This window comes from Furipterus horrens, unplaced genomic scaffold (genome assembly GCF_987537825.1).
Source record: "Furipterus horrens unplaced genomic scaffold, mFurHor1.1.pri manual_scaffold_3, whole genome shotgun sequence".
In the NCBI taxonomy this organism is placed as follows: domain Eukaryota; kingdom Metazoa; phylum Chordata; class Mammalia; order Chiroptera; family Furipteridae; genus Furipterus; species Furipterus horrens.
The window spans coordinates 6,058,584-6,081,232 of NW_028327173.1; the positions used below are offsets into that span (position 1 = coordinate 6,058,584).

At 53.3% G+C, this 22,649-nt stretch overlaps 1 protein-coding gene across 1 annotated transcript in view; it reads left to right on the forward strand.

Moving 5' to 3' along the window:
• The window catches only part of PEX14 (peroxisomal biogenesis factor 14), a 127,498-nt gene that overhangs the window by 100,085 nt on the left and 4,764 nt on the right, over positions 1-22,649 (forward strand). Inside the window, exons 4-7 of the mRNA XM_090268579.1 lie at positions 2,233-2,361; positions 17,359-17,444; positions 20,145-20,247; positions 21,371-21,468. Of these exons, the coding sequence (XP_090124705.1) occupies positions 2,233-2,361; positions 17,359-17,444; positions 20,145-20,247; positions 21,371-21,468 (416 nt within the window). The remainder of the gene's footprint in view (positions 1-2,232; positions 2,362-17,358; positions 17,445-20,144; positions 20,248-21,370; positions 21,469-22,649) is intronic.

Sequence of the window (22,649 nt, forward strand, 5' to 3'; positions counted from 1 at the left end):
AGCGCCGGCTCGCGGGGCGGCAGCCCAGCCTGTAACTTACTGCATATTTCCCCAGCGTCAAACACCATCGTCCTTGTTTATATTTGAAAGAGCCAAAAGGGAAAATGAGACTGCAACTGAACGCTCCTTTTGGGAAAATTATCCTCATTTGCAGCCAGCGGCTGACAAGGCACGCGAACCGCCGGGCGTATAAAATTCCGTGGTGTCCTAGTGACCAGTAGCGGTGCTGACGTCGCGTGTGCCGCTTTCTCCTCTGATGGCTGACCGAGGACTGGTCATAGCAGTGTGTCTCTGCCAGAACCCTGGAAGCAGTTCCCCTTCCTGGTTAGGAGGAGATCTGTTCTCTACTTTTCTGGGCTCCTGTGTCTGTCCTGCCCCTCTTCTTGGGAGGTGAGATGATAAAGCAACCCCCTTGGCAGCAACCTGGGGGACAAGGGACATTCCCCATATACTCAGAGTTAGCCTTTGTATCCTGCAGGTGCTGAGGGCACCCTGGCAGCCTTTCCATCTGCCCGTCAACCTGCAGGACAGACCCTGCAGCACTCAGACTTCGCAGAGGGGCGGCTGGCCTGCCACCAGCCAGCTCCACTGTGTGCGGGGAAGGGTCCGGACCTCAGCTGCCCAGAGAGAAGGAGTTCAGAGCCCACTTTTGTTTTTTTTTTTTTGTTTGTTTTGTTTTTTGTATTTTTTTTTGTAATTAATTTGAGAGAGAGAGGGGAAATGAGAGAGCTAAAGAGACATCGATTTGTTGTTCCACTCGTTCACACGTTCATTGGCTGATTCCTGTATGTGCCCTGACTGGGGATCGAACCCGTAACCCTTATATATCAGGACAACGCTGTAACCAACTGAGCTACCTGGCCAGGGCCTGGGGCCGTTTAAAACAGTTCAGGCATTTTCCCAGGAAAGTTTACAGGACAGCTGCAGCCCACGCACCGGTGTGACACAGGGCCACGCTGTGCTTTAGAGTAGTACCGCGCTCCTTCTCGTAGCCCCGGCACAGAGCTTGCGGCACCAGGCTTTGGAAGCTGCTGATCCTCAGAACCTCCTGTACTTACGCCAGCTACCCCCAGGGGCAGGTAGGCTGCGCTGTGGGCCTCTAATGGAGAGCTGCTGACCAGATGTGGAAAAGCTCCCAGCTCTGGTTTAAAAGCTCTGTGTTGCGGCTGGACTGGGTATCAGGGTTCCCGGAACAGCCCGGGCCGGCCAGCGTGGGCTTTGCAGACTGGCAGCCACCGCCCACCTGCCTTTCCCACGCTCAGTGGCTAGAGCATGTTTGCACGCACACCGTCACTCCCGAGCTGGCCCCGTGGGAAAGTGTTTGTCACACCTGCGTGCCGCCCTGGGTGGTGCCCTCGCCCTCCTCCCACAGACCTAACGGCCCCGGCTGCCTGGGAAGACCCTCCAGCTGTGTGCCCGCTGGGACTGTGGTCTTCACGGGGCTTTCGCTTTCCGTGGGCAGATCCTCTCCACATGTTGTAGCCACTGCAGATGGCGCCCTGCTATTTCCTGATGTGCCGGGTGCACTGTGGTTTAGCGTGTCAGGAAGATTTAAAAAAAAAAAATAGGAAAAAAGAAAAACTAGCCAAAGGCAATATAGGCAGCCTGTGATAGGCTAGAGTAATAATCATCTGAAAGTTTGGGCCTGGCCTTGTTTTGATCTGTTTTCTTGTTTTATTTTCTTCTTTACATTCCATATCCCATTCATACTAATCACAGTCAGTCCTGATTTTTCTTTTTATTTCTGCATTTGTCATAAAATAAAGCAAATTATTCCCGTCTTTGGAAACGATCTAGACTAATTAGTCGTCTCACCCAATAATTAGTTTTTTGTTTCCCTGTCTGTTTTCATGCATTATTGTTAGTTTTTTCCCCTCTTTTTTTTAACACCATTACAGATTAAAATGAGCCACATTTGCAGTTGATGGTATCTGTTTTCGGGGGAAGAATGGAGAATTGCAGTACTGAGCGACTTCAAAAGCAGCAATAAACTCAAGGATAAATTAAGGAAATTGAATGAGCCACATTTGGAAGCAGTGTTGAGGCTAATATTCTGTCGCTTAAGGTTAAATTGCAACCGAGAGAGGTTCCAGAGAATCCGAAATCGGGAGGCAGCGTTCCCGGATGCTAGGCATTCTGTGGCTCCACGGGTCTTTTCTCAACGAAGACCTCGTGGCAGCCGCGGACAGTGGCAAAGGCACTCACCTGCCGTCCTGTGCTCTCCTCCCCCAGGGCTCACGGATGAGGAGATCGACGTGGCGTTCCAGCAGTCGGGCACGGCTGCCGAGGAGCCTTCGGCCTTGGTCCCCGCCGCGCAGGTGGTTCCTGTCCAGCCCCCTCACCTCACTTCTCAGCCGTACAGTAAGTCACCCGCTCCAGCTCCCACTTTCACCTCGATGGGACTCAGGACTCTGGCCACGAGCGGTGCCCCCTGCGCCCCAGACTCAGCAGGCTGGGAGGCGCTGGGAGCAGCAGCTCTGGGTTTTTTCCCCGAAGAATGTGACAACACCCCCAATCCTCTTCTAGACCAACTCTGAAGTTTGTGACAAAGGTTTCAGAAGAGACGAGGGACCAGAATCAATGAGTTTCTTAGCGTGTTGTGTCAGGCGTTCTAGTTGCAAGCAGGGACCATGAAGGACCAGGTCCCCTTCCCTTCCAGCGCTGCTTTTGTGCGTTGCTGAGGCCTCACTCGGAGGAACGGCCACGAACTTGGGATGCACGAGTGCGCCCTCGTTTGCTCGCCGCGATAACTTGGCTCCTGGTTTTATTTTTTTAAGTTAATGTTAGTAGATAGAGACGGCCCCGTCCCTCCCTCCATCCCCGTCCTGACTACACCACGTGTATTTATGTAGTGGCAGTCATTCTGCTTGAGAACTTCAGGTAACATGTGAAGGTCCTTTTTGACTGTAGTGTTTAATTATTCCATGAGACTGTAACCCATAGGAGGGTCTGCTGTTTTAAAATGAAGGCTGTTTTAGGACTCAGGGTTCTTCACATGAGTAAGAAACGTACACCTCCACAATACAGCCAGGACCCCTTCTTTAAATCACTTTTGCAAAACCTAAAAAGGTTAAAGTTGACATTAAAGCAATGGAAAATAGCCCAGTTTTGTGTCTCTAAAGTAACTCAGCCTTGGATCTGTTGTCTTTCAAAATGCCTTTTCTTTAATCGTCTATCTCAGTTTTATTTTTTCAAAACATGATTTAAAACAGTGTTAGATACCAGATTTTAAAGGGGGTAATTTGAAATGCCACACTTTTTAAAAATGTTTATTGATTTGAGAGAGAGAGAAAGAGAGAGAGAGAGAGAGAGAGAGAGAAATATTCATTTGTTGTTCTACTTGTTGGTTGATTCTTAACATGTGCCCTGACCGGGGATTAAACTGGCAACCTTGGTATATTGGGACGAAACTCTAACCAAATGAGCTACCCGGCCAGGGCTGAAATGCCACACTAGTTTTGACCCCTAACACGTGGTCTGGAGCTCCCTCTGGCTCACTTTGCTGCCCTCCTCCCTGGCTCAGCCACTGCAGGGAAGCGAGATCACAGTATACGCAGCAGGTGCCAGGCCAGGGGTAAGAACCCACGTTGTGCGCCACGGATCTCATTCAGACACCTGCTTGCTTTTGCTTTCTGGATAAGGCTGAACAGGCGAGGCCAAATAGCACTCACATCGCTGTCCTCTATGGTCACCTTGTCCAACAAACCACTGGCGTGGTGTGACCTCAGCGGTTAGTGGTGACCCCTGTGTGGGGCTACTGAGTCAGCAGCTGCTTGTCAGCCTGGGGCTCTCTCCTCCCTCCCGGCCAGCATTCTTTTCCACCCATGGTGTTTGCTTTGGGTCACTGACGGACTGTGAGGTCTCCTTCCGCCCAAAGGCTAAGTCTCCACACTTTTTCTGTAGTTGTGCCGCTGGCCCAGTCACTGAGTGGGATTTGTTGAGGGCGGGCAGTGGCAGCCGCGGTGCAGAAGTTCCTAAGATGCACATCTGTTCTATTCCAGCTGTTTCCTCTGTGGCTTAACACCAAACAGGTCTCCCGGCTACTCGCAAGCTTCTTGCTCAGAACAGCGTGTTCTGGCTGGTCACGCGTTTGCCTACTCCGAGTCGGCAGAGGGGGTTAAACGGTTAGTCTTTCCCAGAGAGGCAAGCGCTTGCGGCGGGAGGGGCAGTTCAGCCATTTAAATCACCCTCCGTCCAGATCTGTCTGAGAAAAAGCATTACCCGGTTAGGTATTTAGGTAGGAGTATTTTTAAGAGTCTCCCAGCCCTAAAAATAAAATACATCTTCTTAGAGACAGACTCCTTCCTGCTCTGACGCTAGTATAAAAACAACGGTAATGGCAATTTTAAATACCTGCAGTTTTTAGTTGTCACCGGTGAGTGTCATTCTTCTTGTGCTGCTGCCCCGCTCCTTCAGCTCCGGGCTGACTTTACCTCTTCACTCCTGTACTTTTGCCAAGAAGTGTCAAAACTGCTCCAAAAAAAAAAAAAAAAAAGCTTGATTTTGATTAATATAGAGAAAGAAGACTTTGCCTGACTGATAATAAAACTGATAAATGACATTTGAATTACTTGTAGCGGTAATTTATTACATAAAATATCTTTTATTTGACATGCGATTAGTTGCTGGAAGCATCACTCAACCTGACGAGTTTAAACATGCTCTGAAATGAACCCCAGTAAAAACCAGGGCTGTCTGTGCTGGCGTTATGAAACACACTAATCCTGGAGTGAGGGAAAAATCTGACTTTAAATATTTCAGTGATTAATTGGGTTTATATATTTTTTTACCTTTCTAACCCCCTTAATTACAAGCAAACTCAGGGGAGTTTCTGAACTAGGTGTGCAATCTGCATGCCTATCGCTGAGGCATTGTGTGCATCCCGGGCGGGATTTATGGCCTCCATTCATGTGTGTTCCTGCCGGTTTCACATCTGGAGCTGAGGCGGCTCGTCCCTTCTTGTTTCTTGACTTTTTAAGGACATCCTCTCTCTGAGCCCAAGTCTAGAAAACGGGATTCTCTCGGCTCAGCCCCACGTGCTCATGGCTTGGAGAAGGGCAGCTTTTGTGGGACTACGGCAGGGACCCCGGGGCTCCAGGTTGTCATCTCTGGACTTGCCAGTCCTCCTGAGTGGTGACAGCTGTCCCGCTCGGTGCCTCTTTTCATAACTGCTCTTTGGTAGTGTGGTTGGGCTTGAGATGGTAGGAAATGCAGTGTCATCAGAGATCACACGGGCACCTGCCAGAACCTTCAGCCCGTCGGCGTTTGGTGAGCACCTGCTGTGTGCTCAGCACAGTGTGGAGGGCTGCGAAACCCGGTCTTTAAGAATCTTACAGGCCCTCGGGGAGAGAGGAGAAAAACTCCTGAGAAAAGGATAATAATATAAGACATTGTGATTTAATGCCAGAATTATTATACAGACAAGAAAATTCCACAAGGACACAGAAAAGAGAAAAACTGATGTGGGCGAGAGAAGTCGGAGGCTTTGTGAAGGTGGCAGGCGCGTGCTGTGCTGGGCCCTGACGTGAGGGCGGACCGCTGGGGTCAGGGCAGGAGAAAGTCCGGTAGAGCTCAGGAGAGGCCAGGCTGGCATTCGGGGGGAAACCGGGCATCTGTGCTGCTTAGTCTGGTTCCTTCTCGTGCAGCTTTGAGGCAGGAGTCAGCGCATGAGTACATGTGGTGCCCAGCACAGTCCTGAGTGGGAGGTCCTTATAGCTGCTTTTGATTGATTCGTTCCAAGCTGGTTTCTCTTCTTTCCTCCCGGAGGGACAAGAAGCAAGGTAGCTTTGAGATACAGGCAGGGCCAGTGTGAATTTTGTAGGGTGATAATTTTTTCTTAGACCTTTCAAAGACTGACCTACAGCTTCAGTTGCCTGTTACAATGGGATATCAATGTCTGAGGTTGGGAGGTTTGACATCTCCTAGAAAGCATCAGAGAGAAAGTATGTTCTTTCTCCATTTGTTTCTCTTATAGCCCACGCTCACCGTTGATTTTCTTAGTTCACTGATCAGGGACGTACCACTGAAGGCCCGCTGTGTGCCCGGGGCTGTGCCCGACCCCTGAGGTGGAAGGGTTAATATGGCCCAGGCAGTCACTCTCTCGAGCTGCCGCTAGGAAAGGCAGTTAAGTGAACACAGCAGCGCCTGTGAGCTGGGCCCAGGTGAGGACCAGGGGTGCAGGCAAGGTGAGGCAGCGGGCAGGGTTTATCGGACCCAGGGTGACATTGGCTCAGTGACCAGGCGGGGTGGACAGAAGCCTCCCGGCAAAGGCATGTGGCTGTGAAACCAGGTGATGTTCAGGGCAGCAGTAGCATGGAACGGGGGACCCCCGAGAGGGGGGCAGCAGCCAGGTCATCCCCTGCGGGAAGGCAGCCCAAAGCACAGTTTTTACTTTGAAACGCCTCATCTGCCTGTTTTTGAGCAGTATTATCAACGTGACTGTGTTATTCTGAGGCTATACTAGAATTATTTGTATTATCGGAGCAGATGCTTCAGGGGACCTGGGGAAGATGTCCTGGGAGCGTGTCAGTGAGGCGGTCCAGGCGCTCTGCCTGGCCAGCTCATGGCTGTTCTTCCAGCTGGGGCAGCTGCAGCCCCCGCAGGGGGTCTCTCAGATGCCTCCATGCCGTGGGATGGACATCCCCTTGGCTTGGTCAGCCCCCACGCTCCCCACCACACTCTCAAATGTTGAATCACTGGCTCCCCTGTTGTACTGGGAGTTTCTTGACCTCAGAGGCTTTTTAATATTTTTTAATCTGACCCGAGGCTCTGTGTTAGCAGGTGTTCTAGAAGTACTTGCTGAATGGATAAATGGTGGTGGAAATGTGCTTCAGAATTGAAAGGCTCTCGGGTCGGCCCTGGGAACCAGCCCGTGAGGCCTCCTGTGTGCTTGGCCTGCAGGCTGTGGGATCAGAGGGCTGGCCTTGCCGCTGGTCACCATGGAGGGCGGCCCGGGGCTTGGGGAGATGCAGTGAAGACTAACCCGTGCCATTGCGTTCGCCGTTATTGGTGAGCATTTGGAGCTTATCGACCAAGGAAGCCCTGGGACGCCGGTCCTCGGCGAGGCCTGGTGGGGGAGGCAGGGCGAGCACGGGGCTCTGCGGGCTGGGAGGCTGTGGCTGGACCTGAGGCAGGAAGGAGAGCGGGGCCAGGACCAGGGCGGTGTCCCTGTGACTGATGGGGAGGGTGGCCGTCCTCTCCCGTTGCCCTCTCTGCCGGCTTGGCACACAGATCTCACTTGTGGTTCCAAAAAAGTTGCTGGTTTGTACATAAGAAAAATATTTCTCTAATTTTTGAGGAAATGGTATTTTTTCTTCTGTGTCCATGTGACTGGCCTAGAACAGCGATTTCTCGGGGGCAGCCTCCCTGTCTGTTGTGTTTGCTGCGTGTCACACCCGCTGTGGTGTCCTGTCGGTGTCAACTGGTAGCGTTTGTGGGCAAGAGTTGCAGGAAAGAACTGAGTGACCAGCCTTCCCTTCGGTTTCTTAGTTGGTGACAGGGTCTTTGGTGGCGGTGGCGGCCAGGGTTGTGGCTCTCCCCACACCACAGCCTGTGTTAGTTTTATAAGGTTCTGCAGCAAGTACTGACAGAAACCCCAACGTAAAAGTGGCTTAAACAAAATAGAAGACACCTCTCTCTCTTAGGTAAGTGCAGGCCGTCCGGGCTCTGGTCCGCTGCTTCGCTGACACTTGGCAGTGTGACTGCTCCAGGTCCAGCTGTCCCCTCTGCTGTGCAGCCAGCAGGACCAGGGGGCAGGAAGGGCCAGCCCGCTTCTCAGGACACTTCCACATCCTCTCCGTTGGCCGGAACACCATCACGTGGCCACCCCTGCCCACGGGGCCGGCTGAGAAATAGTCCTTGTACTGGGGGGACGTGTCCCCCGCACTTCACATCTCACTGGAGGTTTGAGTTAGAATAAACGCTCAGTTCGGCATCAGGGTTACCCCTGGGCGGAAGGAACACGTCCTGGCTTCGGTGGTGTCTGGAAAGCTTTACCTCGTAACATAGATGGGTCTAGGGTTGCTCATTTTGTTATCCTGCTTCACAGCTTGTGTGAATGTTATGTTCTTTTGTATGTTCCAGATACTACAGGATGAGTGCTTAAAAGTTGAATTAGAATTCCTAGATCTTGCTTTTTTTCTTTCTGTTTTTTTTTTTTTTTTAATCTTCACCCGAGGATATATTTATTGATTTTTAGAGAGAGAGGAAGTGGGGGGGCGGGCATTGATGTGAGAAAGAAACATCAGTTGGCTGCCTCCCACATGTGCCCTGATGGGGATTGAACCCTCTGCTTTTTTGGTGCCTGGGGTGATGCTCCAGCCAACCGAGCCACCTGCCAGGGTGCTTTTTTCTCTTGGTCTCAGCTGCTGACTGAGCAGAGAGAGAACTTAGAATCTACCCTGCTGGGTATTGTTCTCAATCACTGCTGTTTTCCTTTAGCTTTCTTTAAAAAAAAATTCCAAACATATATGTGTGTGTGTGTGTGTGTGTATAAATTAGCTTCACTGAGGTCTAATTTACATAAAATAAAATGCATCAATTTTAACCCTGCAGTTTGAGTTTGGACAAGTGTGCACTCCCGCGTAGCCATCCCCGCGCTGTAGGACATTTTCAGCACCCTAAAAGATTCCCTTGTGCCCCGTCCCCAGCCAGTCCCAGCCCACCCCGACTCTGGGGCGGCCTGGGGCCTGCTTTCTGCTGCCTCTGATTGGACTTATCTTTCCTAGAGTTTGATAGAAATGGAATCAAACAGTATGTGCTCGTTCGTGTAGGGCTTCTTTCGCTCAGCATAATGTTTTTGAGATTCATCCAAGTTGTTGTGCGGATCAGAAGTTCCCTCTTTATTACTGAGTGGTATCGCGTGGCGTGGGCACGTCGCAGTGCGTTTATCCGTTCACCAGTTGATGGGCTCTGGGCCGTTTCCAGCTTTGAGCTGTTACGAGTAAAACTCTTGTGAATATTTGCGTACAAATCTTTGTATTTTTTTTTTTTTTTTTTTATCTTCGGTAAGTGCCTAGGAGTGGAATTGCAGGGTCCTGTGTTAAGTGTAAGTTTATCTTAAAAAAAAAAAATTAATTGATCTGAGAGAGAGAGAGGGAGGGAGGGAGAAACATGGATGTGTTGCTCACCCATTTTTGCATTTATTAGTTGATTCTTGTATGCGCCCCAACCTGGGATCGAGCCCGCAGCCTTGGTGTCTTGGAACAATGCTCTAACCCACTGAGCTACCCTGCCCATTTTTAATTGTCTTCTTATTATCGAGTTAGAAGACTTCTTTAAGTATTCTGGATTAACAATTCTTGTCAAATATATGTATTGTTAGAATTTCCTCCCAGTCTGTAGCTTGCTTCCCCCCCCCCTTAGCATTGCTTATGAAAAGCAAAACATTTTAAATTTGAAGACATCTGTTTCTCTTTTTTTTTTTCTTTTAGATTTTATGGTTTTTGTGTCCCAAGAAGCCTTTGCTTACCCCAAGGTCGGAAAGATTTTCTCCTTTGTTTTCTTCTAGAAGTTTTATAGTGTTTGTGTTTATGTTGAGGTCTGCGCTTCATCCTCAGTTGCTTTTGTGTGTGGGTGAAGGTCACGGTCAAGGCCAAGGCTTATTTTCCCTGGGTAGAGCTCCACTTGGCCAGCACCATATGTTCAAGAGTCTCTTTGTCTTACCGAAATACCCGTCTCTTTAGTAAAAACCATTTGTTGATGTATGCATGTGTCTGAGTCTAGACGCTTCTTTTTTAAAAAAGTATTTTTTTAAAACAAAGCTATGGCAGCATATTTTACATAGCATAAAACTCACCCATTTCAAGTGTACAGATCAGTGACTTTCAGCAACTTTACTAAGTGGTGCAGCCGTAAATCAGCGTTAGAGCACCTCTGTCCCCCAGAGGAGGTCCTTGGTGCCCATTTTAGTGTCGCTCCAGCCCCAGACGGCCACCAGTCCGTCTGTCACTAGAACATTACCTTTTCTGGACGTTTCACGTAAATGGCGTCACGCACTGTGTGATCCCTTGTGGCCAGTGCCTCTCGTGGACCGTGAGGTTCTGGGTTTCATCCCCTGGTACATGTGGCAGCACTTCCTTCCACTGCACGGAGGGCCCCGTCCACCTCTCGGCTCACCAGCCGGCGGATGGGTAGCTTGGCTAACAGGTCGTGCTGCTGAGGACGTTCGTGTGCACGTCCTGTGTGGGTGTGAGTTTTCATTTCTCTTGAGTTGCTGGGTCATACGGCAGTTTTATGGTTCTGGGTTCTTCTGAATTCTGTCTCATCAGCTTTTTTGACGTAAAATGTACACATAAGAAGATTATTTTTATTTTTTAACAGTACAATTTGATGGGTTATACAGGTGAGTTGTAACTTATGTAACCAACACTACGATCACAATATAGGACATTTTTGTCACCCCAAAAACTTCCTTTGTGCCCTTTACGTCAATCCTCTCCCCAGTTCCTGGTTCCTGTCAACCAGAGCCTACTCACTGTCTGTCTCTGAAGTTCTGCCTTTGAGAAAATTTCATGTAAGTGGAATCATATGGCATGTGGTCTTTCGTATCTGGTTTCTTTACCATCATACATACATACAGGACCAGGTAGTAAATATTTTAGACTTTGTCAGCTACGCGTTCTGCCACCCCCCACCCCCAATCCACTGTGTGGATACCACAGTCTGTTTACCCACTGGGGGCTGTATGAACAGTGCTGCCATGAACATACGGTCTTTATATGCAGATGGGCTTTCCTGCCTCTTAGGTAAACACTTAAGGGGGGGATTGCTGTGCTCATACCGTAGCTGTATGTTTAACTTTATAAGAAATGGTCAGCCCATGTTCCATAAGCAACGTGCGAGAGTTTCAGCGGCTCCACGTCCTTGACCACACTTGGTATCCTCAGTTTTTACCCCTCTGATGTGCATGTTATAGAATCGCATTGTGCTTTTAATTTGTATTTCCCTAATGCTTGATGACGTCAAGCATATTTTCATGTGCTTGTTGGCCATTCATATAGCTTTTGTGAAGTGTCTCTTCCAGTCTTTTGCCCACTTTTAAAATCACCTTGTTTTTTAAATTAATGAATTGTAACAACTATTTACAAGGTCTGTCCAGAAGGTATCCAGTCATGTAATATGAAAAATACACATTTATTGAAGAAGATACAGGATACAATAAACATTATACACAGGCCAATGATGCCTCCATGCCCTTCAAAGCAGGCACCTTGGGACCTCACACAGTTCTCCCAGTCGCCATCAGCTGTCCCATTGTATTTTCCTGAATCTCATTGACAGTCTGCCCTTCCAAAGGTGATTTTGGTTTTGGGAAAAGCCAGAAGTCACAGGGCGCCAAATCAGGGCTGTAGTAGGGCTGAGTCACCTAGGTGATTTGATGTTTCCTGAGATGTGAAGCATGAGCCAGGCACATGGAGCTGCCAGTCTCCAGCTGCCCACAGCTGCGGCCTCTGAATCATCTGAATAGTTTCCACACAGGGATGTTCAAGCCAAATGCAAAATTTGATGCTGATTCGTTGCTCTACTTGCTCAGTCAGTTTGAATGCGACGGCCGCACAGTACACATGCTCACTCAATGGCATCTACCGCCCCCCCTGACTAGTACAATGAAGTCGCCATTGTTCACACATGAGCATTCCAGTCCACTCCCCTTGGCTGCCAGGTTACATTGATGTTGCGCAAGCCATTTTCCTTATATTAACTTTTTCTGGACAGGTCTTGTATATATTATAGGTACAAGTTCTTTATCAAATATATATTTTGCAAATGTTTCCTCCCAGCCTATGGCGTGCCTTTTCATTTTCTGCATAGTGCCTTTTGGAGAGCAAAAGTTTAAAATTTCGATGATGTCCATTTTATCTTTTTTTTTCCTTTCATAGTTTTTGCCTTTTTGTTTCTTAAGAAGTCTTTGCCTACCCAAAGGTTTTAAAGATCTTCTTCTGTTTTCTTAACGAAACTTTATAGTCTTTGCTTTTTTGTGTAGGTGTGAGATCCTTGAGTTAATTTTTGTGGGTATGGTGAGGATTGAGGTCCATTCCCCCTTGTTGATTTCCAGTTTTCTCAGCACAGTTGTTGCAAAGATTATCCTTTACCCATAGAATTACCTTGGCCTCTTTGTCAAAAATCAGTTGACCATGGAAGCATGGGTCTATTCCTGGACCATTCTGAAGGCGTACAGTTTAATTAGGGCTCATATTTTTTATCTACGAGTGAGGATATAGATACGCCTCAGTGTCCTTCCTGCCTCAAGATGACACTGCTGATAGCATTGTAGCTCCTGAGAAGGGGGAGATTGTCTTTCCCAGGATGTGCACGCGGAGGCCTTGGGCTGCAGACGTGCCGCATGGGGCCGCCCAGGGACTGCTGCTCAGAGCAGGGCTGCTGTGTGTCCCACTGCTGCGCTCCGGGTCCGTTTGTCTCTCTGGCCGCTGCCAGCCTCGCTTAGCTCAGCTGGAGTGCCCCTCAGCTGGCCACCGTGTGTCTGCACGTTTAGCTGTAACAAGCGCTGATCTGGCGGCCTGGCCGTGTTCCAGGGCCTCACGTGGCTGAGCCCCTCTTACCAGTTAGCGTTCAGGGGGGCTTTCGAGCAGAGCTGACGGGAGGATTTGAGAAGCTGGACACGCTGCCTTGAGGTGCTGTGGCTCCTGCCTGGATGAGTGTGGCGGGGACGGGCTGGCCCAGCTTCTGCCGCTGCCTCGCCCCCTGCGCAGCACCCCCCCCCCCCGCCCTGTTGTCAGCTGCCATCTGTGCCGTCTCAGATGGCCTCAGCAGGGTGACACGGGGGCAGCTTCCAGCTCTGCACCGACGGCTCCTCACTGGATGGTGGTGTCAGTGGCCCCTGACGTGGGGATCTTGAGCGCAACATGGCTGTGTCGTGTGCCCGAGCCCCAGCCCCACACACACGTTTCTACTTGACGGTGCGTGTCCTCGCCTGTCAGGGGAGGGGTTCCTGAGACATGTTGCGAAAGGAATTGAGCAGCGTTGGTTTTGCTGGTGTTTGGTGAGGTTGAGCCACGGGGCAGCTTCCTTGCCTTGGCGCGGCTGCTGCGCACGGCGGACCCACGCAGAGACCCGTGTGGCCATCAGAGCTGGCGCTGGTGGATAGGATCTGGGGGATGTTAGGGAACGGCTTGTGTTTCTAAGAGCCCCATGTACCCCTGTCCCTGGAGCTTGTCCTCTGAGCTCGCTGTCGCCTAGGGCAGAGGGCAGCCCCAGAGATGCCCGGTGGTACAGGAGGAGGCTGCCGCGCGTCGCCTGTCCCTGTCCCTGTCCTGCACGGGACCCCGGTGGTGTGCGGGGAAGTGCTGTGCCGTTTGGCTGGTTAGCTCACGCAGCGTATCAGGAAGTGCTCTGGAACTGCTTCTCCGCCCTGTGGCTGAGGTCAGGTGTGGAAGTGCTGTGGAGAACTTGAACCTGGGTGACAAAAGTCATTGTTCCTGGGTTCCTTCAGTCTAGCAAAGCTCTGCCCCTGTCCATCAGGTGGCCTGTGCTTCATGAGAAGAGAAAAAGGTGAACCCTCTGGTTGGCGGCGTGGAGACAGGGTCTGAGCTTGAGCCCGAGCCCCCTTGTCTGTCTGCCTTGTCTGCAGGCGTCTGCTTCTAGGCTGGGGGCTCGGAGCTTCCAAACAGCTCACTCATTTCCCGCACTTCTGAGCTACAGCGGAAGCACGGCCCCATTTTCGGCCCTTGACTGTGATTCTGGACATTCGGGGAGCGTGGCGGCAGGAGAGGCGCCTGTAGCGCCCAGTCGCTCCCAGTTGCTCTGCGCGTCCTCTCACGGGGCCTGCGCTGGGTGTGGACGAAGTGGCCCAGGGTGGGCACGGCGAGGACTCCAGGCGGTCGAGCTGGGGGTGCAGGCCAGTGTGGGGCCACGCCAGCTGCTTCCTCAGCAGCCCTTTGAAAGGCACGCAGGGGATAAGTCATCTCCAACTTAGTTTCCCTCTTTTTCCCTTTTGCCACGAGACAGGACTGTATCACACGGCTCCAAAACGAGTAAAATGGCATTTCGGCTTCTTGTCTTTATAGACTCTCTCTGAACTTTAGGAAAGATCATTCTGGTCCCTTTTCATTAATAATGAAAACCAGAGGGCAATAAAATGTTCTGGGCACGAGCGTGGCAGGAGCGAGGCCCCACGCTGGTGAAGGGCGCGGCTGGCTGGGGGCCACAGGGGTCGCGTGGCGTTGGAGGAGGTCAGGGTCTGGGAAGGTGGGTTCGGCTCTCGCCGTGGTCCTGGCTCTCGGCCTCTGTTCAGCCTTGGCCTCTGCGGGACGCGTGTTTGCAGGAGAGGAGGGTCTGCGCACGCTTGGTTCCGGTCCCGTTTTCAGTGGCCGCTGTTCTTTGTGAGATACTGACCAGGTATTTGAGACACTGGTGGTGAATGTGATACTCTGGACATGCGCCCATTTTGAAGACACTTTCTCTGAGGGTTTGGCTGCACAGACGGATGTTCTGGGGGGGGGGGGGATGAAAGCCCTCCTGTCAGTAACGGCCTGGACGAGCACAAAGGGTGCCCGGTGTCCTCGCTCTTTCCTCCTAAACATGAACTTGCACTAGACGCTGGGTTCTGCAGCGAGGCGGTCGGAGCGGAGGAGGCCAGGAGTGGGACGAGGGAGAGGCCTGCCTGGGACGCAGAGCCGCAGGGCTCGGTGGAATGGCGGTTATCGCTCATCTGCGGAGATTCGCTTGGATGCGACGTCACTACGGGACGAAGCAGCAGAGCGCCCTTCCGGAGATGGCTTCTTAGAGGGGACACCCAGCGTCGCTGCGCAGCCTTGGGAGGGAGCGGGGTAGTCCTGGCTCGCCGGAACCCACACCGGGTTCCATAAAACGATAGATGGATACATTTATATAAAAGTGAAGAACACCGGCATGCCACAGACACCATAACGCAGAGTCGGAAGAAACACAAACGCAGAGAATGTCGTGACTCCTGTCATGGACAGAAGCCTCGTTTCCCTGCCATATAAAAAATTTCTATAAATTGATAAAGAAACAGAGTAGAAGCACAGTACACTGAAAAGGAAATATAGCCAAGAAGACACTCAGTCCTCCTCCTCATATGATAATGCAAGTTACACTGGAGGGAAGCGCGGTTTTCCCGCTCCTGCGTTGGCTGTGGTCTCAAGTGGGGTGAACCCCCCTTGTCTAGTGCGGGAAGGGAGGCAGGTTTGTGGGGACGAGCCGGTCCAGCCCGTGGGGCGCAGCTGCGGCACCTCTCAAAACCGCAGCACAAGTACCTGACCCAGCCTCCCAGGTCTTCACGGTACAGATGTGCGTGTACACGCATGCGCGGTGCCGTGTGTGCACGGTCACGGAGGGCAGGCCGCACTGTGTGAAACGGTGAACGACTGCTATCATCTCGGCGTCCATCAGGAAGGGGATTGACTCACTAGAATATTGAGCAGCCATAGGAAAAGTAAGAATGAGCAATAGGGGAAAGAGAGAAGGAAACTAATACATGTCTGTGTGGCCTTATATGTGCAGAAGGGTCCTTCCGCTGGTTAACAAGAAACGGTTAGCTACGGCGGTTGGTGGAGGGAGCCTGCTTGCCGTGGACTGACTGTCGTACCCTGTGTTTACACCGTATGTGGGTATCACCTATTGGAAAACTGTAAAACCAAAAAGGGAAGTTCAGGGCGGGGGGAGAGGCCACCTGTTTGTTACATTTTGTGTGGGAGACAGTGGGGTTGGGCCGCATTGGGAAACTCACGTGGAATCCACAGGCTGGGCTGTTGGGGGTGGCAGGTGTGGTGGCCAAAGAGAGACTGTTCCAGATTCTTCTCATTCAGCATCTCAGGGAGGAGGGAGCATAGCCCTCGCCCCCTTGGGGGGGTCTTTGCCCCTTGGGTCCCCCCAGTTCCCTGTGTGGCAGCAGCCTCCCACCCCTACCCCGTGTGCCCACATCCTGCTGCTGAGCTTTAAGAACCCACCCTCGTGCTCTCCTGGGGTCAGGAAATGCCGGGATGCAGCAGGGCCCGAGGAGCTCACAGGCCCGGGTGGAGGGGCGGGCCGGAGCGCAAGGGTGTCCGTCCCAAAGGAATGCCCGGTGCGTGGGCGTCCCCCCCCACCCCCCCAGCCTCAGGAGTTCTGCTGCTCCCCACGTCGCCTTCCCTCTCCAGACCCCAGTTCCTTGTCACAGCGGCCTGCAGGCGGTGCCTTCTGGGTAACTCCCCTCTGGCACTGTGATCTGATTCCACAGGCCGATCAGTGTCCTGCCAGGGGTTCAAGGAACAGTGGCCCACGTCCCCCCAGTGGCAGATCCCTTTAGCGGAGTCCGAGCGCCCCACTGAGTGGGCGTTGGAAATGGGAACAGCAGTGCCCCCCACAGGTTACGCACGTGGAACAATCATGCGTGGAAAACCCTCTGGAGCCTGTCCTCTTGTGGACCTGGAGTCGTGGGCAGCGCTCCCACAGGCTGTTGCGAAGAGACTGCCCCTCCATTTCCAGGGCTCCCCCACGACAACCGCACCTGGTCCTTCTGCGCTGGCTCCGTCCTGCCTCTGGGGCCCCCTCCCCGCTTTCTTCCCGCCTGCAGCTTGCCCTCAGGGCCGCCCTGTGCTCTTGGCCTGGCCTTGCCGCTCCCACCCCTCCCGCCCAGCCTGCCCCCGCTGCTCCCCAGGCTTGTCGGCACCCCCTGACTGTGGGAGCCCCCCCTGCTCGGCCAGGCCCAGGTGCTCTCCGTCCGCACTGGCCACCCTCTATCTCCCTTGAGCACAGGTCAGCCTGCCTTTGCAGTGGCTTGTGCCCTGCCCGGACTGCTTTCCCCCGGGACCCTGGCGGGCTCAGCGCGTGCCTCCTCCTGTCACCCTGTCTGGCCTCTGCGTCACTCTGGAATTAGCTCATTCCATCATCTGTAGGTTGTCCCCTCGTCACCAGCTCAACAGAAAAGCAGAACAAGACAGGGCAGGGGGCCTTGTCACCACTGCCCCCTTCCGCGCCTCCAGCACCAGCGGATACTCAGTCTCCCACCCCTCACCCCGCTCTGAAGCGGCCCCTAGCTTCTCCCTGTCTGTAGCAGGGCACGTGGATGTGCGTGGACGTGCATCTAAGTATGTTTATGTTGGCCTCACTGGGTGGACACCATGGCCTCGGTCTTCCGGTCGCCTCTGCCACCCAACTCCCCAGCCAGGACTCAGCTCACTGTAGACCCTGCACAGCAGGTGCACATGAGGCCGGTAGTTCCGAGAGCCTGCAGAGAGGAGGGGGTGAGCTGGGCCTGGGTCCCTGACCATCACCCAGTCCCCTGCATTTGGGGTGGCTGGTCCTTTAAGCTGAGTACACTGAGCGCACACGCTGTCCCCAGCCCCGGGGAAGGACGCGTGTGCCTCTTCTTCTGAGGCGCCTTTCTCCCGCCCTCAGGCCCCGTGGGTTCCCGATGGAGAGACTACAGTGCCTTGGCTATCATCATGGCGGGGATTGCGTTTGGCTTTCACCAGCTCTACAAGGTGAGTCTGCCTCCCTAGGCCCCGTGGCGCTCAGCCCTGGTCTCCCCGCCTGAGCTTCAGCTGGGTGGAGGCGTGAGCCCCGCAGCGCCGCGGCAGGAGCGGGGCATCTCTACAGGGTGACTTTAGCCTATCGATCCGCAAGCCACGTCACGGACTTAGGACAGCGCCTGGTTCGTGCTAAGCAGCCCTAAGAGCATGGGCGGTGGAGCCTGCTGCCTGTGCTGCACCCCAGCTCTGCCGTGTGATAGATGTATGAGCACAGGCTCAGGGGGCTCATCTGTAAAATGGGGACAGTGGCACCTACCTCACGAGGCTGCTGTGAAGCTCAAAGGGGCGGCGTCGGGCCGCGCTGTGGCCCGGCACAGAGGAAGTGCTGTGTACACCGTTTTTCCTACCTTGGTATTTAAAACCAGGGTTGAGCATCCCAGCGTAATCATATCTATGGGGTGTGCTTTTCGGTCTCCTGCATACTGTGTTGGCACCCATGTAAATCTGGGGTTTCCCCAGACTTCAGTCTGCCCTCGGGAGCCAGAGCTCGTTGCTCATAGCAGAGCTGCAGGCAGGAGTGAGCACCCCCTCCCTTCCTCCTGGACACCGACCAGCAGGTACTGACTTGGACTGAAGCAGCTGAGTCTTTCTAGGGGGTGCAGAGCCAGGGTGGGTCCCCAGAGGACTTACTCTGTCCTGGTCCTGGAGAGAAGCGCCTTTCCCTTCGAGGCCACCTGCTGCTTTTTTGGAGATTTTTTTTTTTTTTTTTTTCAAGAATCTGCATGAACACCCAGGATCCCTGTTTTACCTTTTAGTGCGTGAAACATGTTTCAACATTGCGCCCTGGGATTCTTAATTTTTGGCTTAGTACCGAAGCTAACGACAGAGTTGTAGCAGAAGATGTTTTTTTCAGTGTAACATCTATTCTTGGAGTTGGAAATTCCCGGGTCAGAAATCCAGAAGCAAAATGCTCTCTGTCTGGACTGCCCTGACCGGTGCCCCCCTCACCTGGTGTGCGGACAGCCGCCTTCCGATCCCTGGCCCACACGGTCACCAGCAAGGACCAGATGCGGGGATGAGCATCCACGCTGCAGCTCGAACACCGACGTGCTGCGTGGCTGGCCGCGGGTGCCTGCGGTCTGCTGGGAGCGGGGAGCAGGGTCAGCTGCTCTCACGAAGCTCTGGGCTCTCCTCTGCTTTAGGAAAGAGACGCTGAGAGATCAGTCCCAGTGGTGTCGAGACTTTCTAAAGCACCTGCTACTCGTTTCTTTAAGTTAAAGGGAAGCGAAAGGTGCGCTGTCATCTTGTAGAAATACTTAGAGATTTCGGCTGGGGTGGTTTGTGTCCCTGCCCTCAGCATTTCTGACCTCAGAAATGGAATTTTTAGTTTGTCACATGTATAAGAATTTTTTGACTTTTATACGTAGGAAATTTCCAGCCTGGAGCGTAAGGCTACGTTTGATGAGTTTCAGCTCCATCGTGTAATAACTCACACAGTGGTTGAAAAGCACTTTGCAAAATAGAAGATGCTTCTGTGTGTACACTAAATAATGACCTCCACTCAGGAGCCGCTCCTGAGATACGTTTTCCCACAACCCCAGTGAGAGACCTCCTTCCCCTCCCCAGCTCGGAGCCCTTAATGGAGAAGTTGCTGTCTTTTGTCCTGTCCGGGGCCCAAGTGGAACAAGAATAAAGTTCTTCCGGGCCTCGCAGCCGGTTTCTGCACCCCCCCGGCCTGCACGGCGCTCCCTCGCGCTGCCGTGAGAGTTGGCAGCTGGCCTCATGCCCCGAAACGGGAGGGTGCCAGGTCCTGAGCTCCTGGACCTCACGGGGCTCATCCTTTCATCCAGCTCCCCGCAGCCCCCTGCTGCTGCAGTGGGGACCAGCTGTGCCCCACCTGTCTTCTTCCCGAAGGTTCCGAGACCTCGTCCCCCTAGCCTGACTTCCTGCCTTCGGTGCCCCCGCTCTGTGGCCCCGGTGCCCTGTGGCCAGTCTCTGCAGCTTCTGTCCTTCCCTTCCCTCCTGCCCTGGGGATGCTTGACTGATGTGACTCGTAGCTGAGGAATGTTTGTTCTGAGGCTTCAGGGCTTAGTTTAGAAAGAGCCGAGGTGACCTCTTCCAACAGCCCGGGAATACCCACCCACGTCCTCTCCCCGGGTGGAAGGACTGGAGGTCCCAGATCCCTGATGTGAATGCTCATCTAGTTTCTCGGGTAATTTCGTGTTTATTTAATTTTACTCATGTGCTTCTGAATGGAGGATTCATTCACATGCTTCAAAGTGTTAGAGGCTCAGAGAAGTGTAGAGGCTGCCCCCCGCCCTCCCTGGGGGCCGCCAGCAGCAGCACTTTCTGGTGGGACCTTTTACGTTGCTGGCCTACAGACTTTTAAAGTGGACTTTTAAATATTTTTGTTACAGAAATAGTATATGGAACACCATTAAGAAAACTAAATAAAAGAACCAAAAAGTTTTTCATAAGAATAAATCAAGTTGCATTTACTCATCCCTGTTCCCTGGTCCTTGTCCTTATTCAGAGTTTTTTCGTGGTTGGAAGCACAGTCTCATAACTTTTGAATATCTTGTTCATTTATGGTGTTTGCTTAGAAAGTTTCCAAAACCTGGGGGTGACAGAAAGTTGGTCTGCGGGATGAGAGATTGTTGGACAATAACCTGAGGAGGCGCCCGTCCCTCCTGCTTCCCCTCCTTCTTGCAGAAATACCTGCTCCCCCTCATCATGGGCGGCCGCGAGGACAGGAAGCAACTGGAGAGGATGGCGGCCAGCCTCTCGGAGCTGAGTGGCAGCGTGGCACAGACAGGTAAAGATTAATGACTCCATCGGGCCACCCCTCAGAGCCTCCCCGGAGCAGCCCCTTCTCTGCCCCCCCCCCCCATCTCCACTTTATGTGGTGACTTCATTTATCTGCTCTGAGAATCTGTTCACATTTGCAAATGAAGCCGCCGTCATTTCGGTTTAATTTGAAATTGCTTGTTTACTGTCGGCGCGGCCTCAATTAATTATGTTTTTACGGAAAGGCTCCCAACCTCAGAATATTAATAAGGGGAATAAAATGACAGCCTTTCGAAGGGCTGTAAAGTTCATTTTTAATTTCTGCTTCTATGAGGTTTTCAGGGGGGTTTCAGTGACTTTCCCCGTCCCTTGAAGAATCCAGTGCAGGGTCAAGAGAGGCTGTAATTACTGTGGCTCCCGGGACCCCGGCCACCTCCTCTGTCATCGACTCCATGGGGCCCACGTTCATTATCCAGCGCCCCAGTGATGGCCCAGATTAGCTGGGACCTGTCGCGCCAGAGGTGGCTTTTCTCCTTGATAAACTTGTTTACTAGATGGAGGCTCTGAATCTAAAAACTCAGGCAAGCGAAAGGCCACTGTCCCAGGCAGCCCTGAGAAGTCCTCCAGAGCCGGGGGGTGGAGTGGGGGGCACGCTCCTCAGCAAGGTTGCGCGGCTGCGGGGGCTCCGGCTCCTTGGGGTTGGGTGGGAGGGCAAGCAGGAGCGGCAGGCCCCTGGGGTTGGTGGTTTTCAACCACTGCTGGGGGGAGTGGGCCCTGGGACGCGTCCGTCCCAGGACTGCAGACTTGGTGTGAGTTCTGCAAGTACACGGGGAGGTCGGGGGGGGCGGGGGCGGGGGGCGGACATTACAGGGTTCGGAGAGCCAAGCCCATCAGCAGCAGCTATAGTTAGAGGGGAGGGGTTTGGGCGGATGTGCCGTGGACCACGGACAGCAATATGATGGGGAGGGGAGGGGAGAGACTGGAGGGCAGACTCGGTGCAGGGAGGTCGCCCAGAGCGCAGAGGGGTTATCTGGGCTGTGGGCCGGGCTGTCTGAGGGCGATTAGATGCTGCAGCTTCAGGTGTGTGGGCACCTTAAGAAGGAGAATCTGTGTGTATCATTTAACAGAGAGGCCACTGTCTTCTCTCCCAGTCACTCAGGTGCAGGTGACTCTAGCCTCTGTCCAGGAGCTGCTGATTCAGCAGCAGCAGAAAGTCCAGGAGCTCGCCCACGATCTGGCCACAGCCAAGGTACTGGTCCCCGACCCTGGTCCCTCCAGCTCTGCCCGCATGGCTCCGCACTCTTGTCCTTTCTGTCCAGTTCACCGCGTCCCGTGGGTCTGACTAGTGTTTCCCCGTGCTGGGTACACGACAGGGCCCACACTGCCCTCAGAGAGAAGGAGGTTTCGGTGGTGGAGGCCGTCCTTCCTGTGTTCCTGTCACCTCCCAGCAGGAGGAGGAAGAACAGTTGTCTGCCTGGGCCCTCCTGCGGTAGCACCCGCCCAGCTCTGGAGCTGGACAGGGTGGACACAGAAGGGTCACCACCTGCAAGTTGGGTCACAGGTCACAGTTGCCAAGAGTGCCTGGGGCAGGGACGGAGGGGGTGCCAGGACTGGGCCAGACTCTGCGGTGATGCCCTAAGCCCAGGCCGAGTAACCCCCAACGGAGTGTCGTGCCAACTGGGGTTGGCTGGGGCAGTTGCCATGTCTCCCTTCTGAAGCCTGAAGCTGTCTTAGTCATAGCAGACCCTGGGATTAGGCTACCCGGGATAAAACCCTCCACCCTTCACTGTCCTCACATGCTTAGAACAGTGCCCGGCTGAAGTGCCTCCCGGGATTGCAGGCTGTGGCCTGGCTTCTGTGGCTGTGTGACAAGGGCATTCCTGAGGCCTGTGCTTGGACAGATGGGGCCCAGGTGACAGTGGTCCAGTAACTCCAGGACCTCTGCTGTCCTCTCTGCTCCCTCCCTGTCTCCCGTGTTGCTGCAAAGGACCCGCTCTGCACAGCTCTCCTGGGGGAGTCCCCCACCCCCAGCACGCAGCTAGATGTGAGCCAGCCCCCAAATCTTCTGCATTTGCAAAAACCCAGCAAAATGGGCATCTTTCCATCTCCCTTGGAATCTGGGGTGCCTCCTGTGAAGCGGGCCCTTGCAACTCCCCTCCTCAGGTACCCCCACTCGGAGGGGCTGCCCGCACTTCCTCCTCAGATGGTGCCGTTGCGGGGTGGCTGCCTCCAGCCGCGGCGTGTGCTCTGGGGGGTGGGGGCAGGGGGCCCATAAAGCACCCAGAGGCCGGTTACACCCTGCCCCACGCTCCTCTATTATCTTTCGGAGCTGTGGCCTGCTAATGGCCAGGAGCCATTCCGGAAATTGGAAAACTGTTTTCAGACCTTCACCATTAAGATTAAGACCACATGTTGCGTTTTAAGAGGGGC